Below are 5584 nucleotides of genomic sequence, written 5' to 3'. Positions count from 1 at the left end.
CCGAACCCGCGGGCGTTCCGGGCGGGCGGGAGACGAGAGCCGAAGGCGAAGGCGAGGAAGGGGGCCTGGCCGCTGGGAGAGAAGAAAGGGGGCCCCTGGGCCGCCCTCCCTCCCCAGGACCGTGGGAGCCCCTTCGTACCTGCCTGGGATACCTGTGCCACCTAGGCCCCGCTCTCTCTGGAGCTCTCCTGCTCCTGATGGAGTCTGCCTGGCGCCAGGCCTCCGCTCCGCCCTGGACACAGTAATGGCTGTCTCCGACCACCTAGTCGGGTCGGAAGCAGCATGAGGAAATGGAGACTAAGGGGGTCACTGGGGTCTCCAAACCTGGGCTCTCTCAAGACTCTGGCTCTTCCCCCTGGATGACACCATCCTGCATGGTCTCCCTCTGTACCCTGCATGGAAACCTCTCCCTCTCACTGTCTCTCGCTGCCCTGGGATTCATTCCTCCTGGCCCAGGTGCAGTTCTGCTCTCCTCGACTGTATTCATGTATCTTATTTATTATACCGGATGTATTCCTTTTTGTAAATCATCTCACCCCAGAAGGGCAGGGATTGTTTTTCTCCTCTTTGATTTACTGTTGGCTCCTTAGTACCTAGAAGTGTGAGGTGAACATAGGAAGCACTCACTACCTGGCACTGAGCGATGGTCTTACTGTGTAAGCTCCACGCAGACAGCCGCTGTGGCTTCTATTCACCTATCGGAAGTGCCTGGCACCTAGCAGCATTCAGCACATATTCATGGAATGAGTGAACAGACGTGATTCTCACTGCATTTTAACCCTTTCATTCACCTCACCCCGTCATTCCAACTGTTGGATAATAGATGAATGTTCTAGGATTTCTATGTCCAAGCTTCTCCCTCACTCCTGTATCCATGCACTCGCTGTCTAGATTCCCCTCTCTTCATTTCTCACAGTCACGTTTTTTGTTCTCGCTTTCCCCGTAAGCCTTTTTGCCACTCCCTTACTTCTGAGAAAGCTCCCTAACTTGGAGGCTGGCTTGGAACATTTTCAAGCAGCACAGCTTTGTAGGCAAGAGAATCCAGGCTAAGCCCCATTGGATCCTAAATGGCTTTCCATGAATCACCATGATCCTGTTTATTTTGTCTTGTTTTATTTAGTTTTCCTTGAGAACTGAGGATCCTGTACCGCCTCTTAAAATGTGGTCATGGGGGCCGGCAGGTGGCATGGTGGTTGGGGGGGTTGTACTCTCTCATGGCCGACTCTGGTTCGAGTCCCAGACCTGGTGGCTTGCTTTCTCACTCTTTCTCTCCTCCTCCTCCTTGGTCAAGTTGAAATAAATCAATAAAGTTAAATAATTCTTTTTTAAAAATGAGGTTATAGTCATATTTCATATTTTTAAACATATTTATGGTGCACCTTTTATGTTCTAGACACTGTGTAGATCTGAGACTAGATAGGGAAAGTCTGAGCCTTCTAAGGGGGGGGGTGCATAACACAAAAGATAATAATCATGACAGTGATGAGAGATGCCCTCAAGAAATAACTAAAAGAATAAAATAGGGTCCAGTTCTTCTCCTTAAAGTAAGCTTTAGCACAGGAATAGGTTGATAATACAAGTGTAGGTGTATAATGCTCTCCTCGTTCACATTTATTATCTTGTTCAGCTTTTACAAATGATCCTATTGGGTGGGAACGTAGGGCAGTTCTCTTGCAGAAGGTGGAACTAAGGTCTAAAAAAGGTCATTTGACTTGCTTAAACGTGACACTGCCAGATCACTCTCTGCCCCGTTTTCCTGACTCGGAGAGGCATGAATTAAATGCTTAATATCTCTTCACTGTGCAATTCTTTAGGGAAGGTGTCCATATCAAACCCTCATGGTAACAGTTTTTCAAAAGCTTCTCGAAGGAAGACACTAGAGAGTGTCCCGAGTCAGAACTACCTGGAGTGTATTAGAAAAACGCACATTCTTGGTGGCCACCTCTGATCTATCCAGTTAGACACCATGTGGGTCCTGGGAACCCACATTTTAAAACAAACTCTCAGAGAGACTCTTGCTCAAGCACAAGTTTAAGAACTACTATGAGAAGGGCCAGTAGGTGGTGTGTTAATTAAGGTGCTGGACTCCCATATGGTCTACCATAGTTTGAGTCCAGAACCTGGTGGCTTGCTTTTTTACTTTTCTCTCTATCTCTGGTCAGCATACGTGCCCTGTAGCAAGTTACATGAATAAATTAAAATAAATTATTCTTACAAAAAAGAATTACTAGGAGAGTTTGGGTTGAAAAATCTCAGTTTTGATGCAGGACTCATGTTTGCCTCTGGGATGGATTTTTGTCAAGAATCCCAAAGAGTAAGCCACATGTCCTTGAGTAGATGGGAATGAAATGGCTTTCTGATAGGAACCTGCCTCTTATATATGCAAGTATGTTTTGGAAACTGGGGGTGCTAAGCAGGGGCACGCCTGCTAGTGACTATTCGCAGTGCAAAGATCTTCGGCCGCTTTTCCAAACGCCCGGTTTGTCAATGTCGCTTTCCACCACAGAGCCAGGTATTTGCCCCGCCGACCACGGTGGGGCGCACGCGGCATGTGTTGCCGGCTTCTTCCCTCCTCGCCTGGTCCGCCTCCGCGCCCTTAAGGAGAAACAGTCCCTGGGAGTTCCTGCCTCTGAGTTCCAGCTGTTGCTCTCTTCTCGCGAGAACTACTCCTCCCATCGGTTTGCCTCCTGAACCCCCTCCCGCGGGCAGGTTCCATATTGGGTAAAATCTCGGCTCGCGGAGAGTCCCGGGAGCTGTTCTCGCGAGAGGACGGCGGGAGGCTCCTGCTCGCTGGCTCTGGAACTGCGACCACTGGAGCCTCAGCGGGCGCTGCTGCTGGAGCCTGAGTCCTGCGGAGGTGCCCGCTGTCGGCCTGGGGGGGAAGAGGGTGCAGAGACACTGCGGCTGGCGCAGCCTTGGGCTCCGGAGCGTGCCCCTACCCGTAGCCCGGTTTGTCCTCGTCGCCTAGGCGCGTCCAGTCGCTGGCGGTCGGCAGGGGCGGGGGAGTAGGTGCGGGTGCAGGCTGGGGGCCCGCAGGGCCACCTCCTCGCCCCGCTGACGCTGCTGGAAGATGTCTCAGGAGAGGCCCACGTTCTACCGGCAGGAGCTGAACAAGACGATCTGGGAGGTGCCCGAACGTTATCAGAACCTGTCCCCGGTGGGCTCCGGCGCCTATGGCTCCGTGTGGTGAGTGTCTCCGGTGGGGCCGCGTTGGGCAGGGTGGTCCCGCATGCCCAAGGGCCAGGCCTGCCCCCATGGCTCAGCGATGCGCCAAGCGGCAGGAATTTTCATCGGGGAGAGCATTACTGCCCCTTCGTGCCCTGCCTGTCTTGCACCCCCTGCACCCTCCTCCCTGCACACTCAGGTAGGTGGCAGCCGGGTGCAGCACGCAGGTCCGCTGTGGGCGGTCGGTGGTGCTGGAGCTCAGCTCTGGCTCCCACCCTGCGTGTTCCCTTCTTGGAGGGTTGATGCTCCGGGAGGCAGGCACCCGGGGAGGGGCGCCTCTCCTTGGGGAACTCCCCCGCTGGCGTCGATCACTAGGACCCTCTCTCGGGGTGCGCCCACCGTGGGGCACCAGAGCCTGCTCTCTGAGCAGACAAGCCCTGGGAGCTGCCGGGAGCAGCAGAGGGCGAAGCTCTACCAGGAGACTGCGGTCATCTGAACAAACTGACGACGAAGGGTGCTCTCTCCAGGCTTTTTTGCAGACCTCTGTCGAAATCCCATTTGAGAGGCGTTCTTTCTGAGTTCGCAGTTGAATTAGCAGAGACCCAGAGAGCTTAAAATACCGACTTTATCTCGGCGAGCCTTGTGCCAGCTTGAGTGGTGTGTTTCCGATTCAGTTGAAGGCGTATTTCCTTTTGGTAGAGGCGGGTGGACGTGCCTGCAGGAACACTGCAGCTTGAGAAACTGGCGGCCTCATGATTAGTCACATACCGCTGCTCATTTAGGCATTCTTTGACAAAACCATTTTCTCATTGGGAACAAGGGATTCATCCGTTGGGCGCGCTCAAGATCAAAAAGTTATTAACAGTGCTTGGAGGTATTATAATTATTTTTAAGTTGAGATCATTCCTGCGAATACTGTGTGTTTGAAGTCCCATAGCGAGTTTGCAGGGAACTCAAACACGGGTATGGCTTGAGGTACATTTTTCATAAGGATATGGAACATAGCCTAGCAGAGGAAGAGCAGTTAGACTTTCCAGGTTTAATTTACACCTTGAGTGTATTTTAAATTAAACCAATACTGCAAAAAATCCAGATCTCAAATATTTCACTAGCTTATCTCTAACTTCCAAGGTTTTATTCACAGTATTTTAGATTTACTATAATTTGAGGCTCCTGATTTGAAACTAAATATCAGCTTTAACTGTTAGTGTGTTCCCTATGTTTTAGTAATTCATGTGTGTGCATCATTTGAAAAGGGGCCTATAAAATGACTTTCTGTTGTAGAACAATTTCCAGGCATTGGGATGTGTTAATCTTTAAATATAACTCCTGGGTTTCTTAAAGTCACATCGTGAATTTCCTGTTTGGTAGAATCTTCTGGGTAATTGAGATTGTGCAATTGTGTTCAGTAACAGATCGTATTGCATTTTCTAGTTCAAGCTGCTTGAGTTATGTCGTACATGGCACGGTGCTTGACATCTTTCTGCCATTTTTATAGTTTGGCAGTTCATATTTTAAAAGAATTAGCAGCATTTTACAGTCAATCCGTCTATTTGCTGTTGATTTGCTAATTTTGAAAGATGTGTTTGGATCCTTGCTCCTTTAATACTTAATGACTCATTAATGTACCTCCATTTTTCCTTGCTAAATTGACACATAAAATTGTTTTTTTTTTTTTTTTTAAAAACCCTTTTTCATTTGACTTTATTCATTTACTTCAATTTGACCAGAGAGAGAGAGAGAAAAGTAAGTGAGAAAGCAAACCCTCAGGTCCGGAACTCGAACCGCAGCTGGCCAAGTGGGAATCCAGCACCTTTAACTACCACGCCACTTGCCAGCCCCTTGACACTTAAAATTGTGTAGTATCGTGTTTTTGCTTTCCAAGGCTGTTGAAGCTTTAATGGAGTGATGGAGCACAATAACACAACTCTAGTGAGTGTTGGTTGACTTGAATAGAACAGCTTGCCAGGTTTCCCAACTATTGTTACGAATAGCTCTGCAGAGGAACGGGGGATCCACATTAACATGAAGTGCCATTAAAATGAACGCCACCTTTACTTTTCTGTGATATAGAAGCCAGGGATATCTGACACTTGGAAGTACTTTCTATTAAAGAGATTTTTTAAAACAGGTAAGGGGCCAGCAGGTGTTGTGGTTGATGTACTAGACTCCCACATGGCTGACCGCAGTTCGAATCCTGGACCTGGTGGTTTACTTTCTCTCTCTCTCTCTGGTCAAGTTGAATAATAATAATAATAATAAATACATAAAATTAAATGAATATTTTTTTTTCTTTTTTTTGGAGAGGTTTTCGCTATAGGGCGCATGCACTTGCCAGAAAGACAGATAGAGACATAGAGACAGAAAGCGAGAAATCACCCCCCAGGGGGGATGGCCATGCCGCAATCCCTTCTGCTCC

General features: G+C 48.8%; 1 protein-coding gene across 3 annotated transcripts in view; it reads left to right on the top strand.

Moving 5' to 3' along the window:
* Nucleotides 1-2743: 2743 nt before the first annotated feature.
* Nucleotides 2744-5584, top strand: part of MAPK14 (mitogen-activated protein kinase 14) — a 97108-nt gene continuing 94267 nt past the window's right edge. The window contains exon 1 of one of the 3 annotated variants that reach the window (XM_014587878.2): nt 2744-3186. In XM_014587878.2, coding sequence (XP_014443364.1) covers nt 3071-3186 — 116 coding nt within the window. In that variant the 5' untranslated portion in view covers nt 2744-3070. The remainder of the gene's footprint in view (nt 3187-5584) is intronic. The other 2 variants (XM_006148646.3, XM_006148645.3) reach the window with 2 other exon arrangements.

This window comes from Tupaia chinensis, unplaced genomic scaffold, assembly GCF_000334495.1.
Source record: "Tupaia chinensis unplaced genomic scaffold, TupChi_1.0 Scaffold000238_1, whole genome shotgun sequence".
Classification (NCBI taxonomy): domain Eukaryota; kingdom Metazoa; phylum Chordata; class Mammalia; order Scandentia; family Tupaiidae; genus Tupaia; species Tupaia belangeri.
This window is presented reverse-complemented; position numbering and strand designations above follow the sequence as displayed.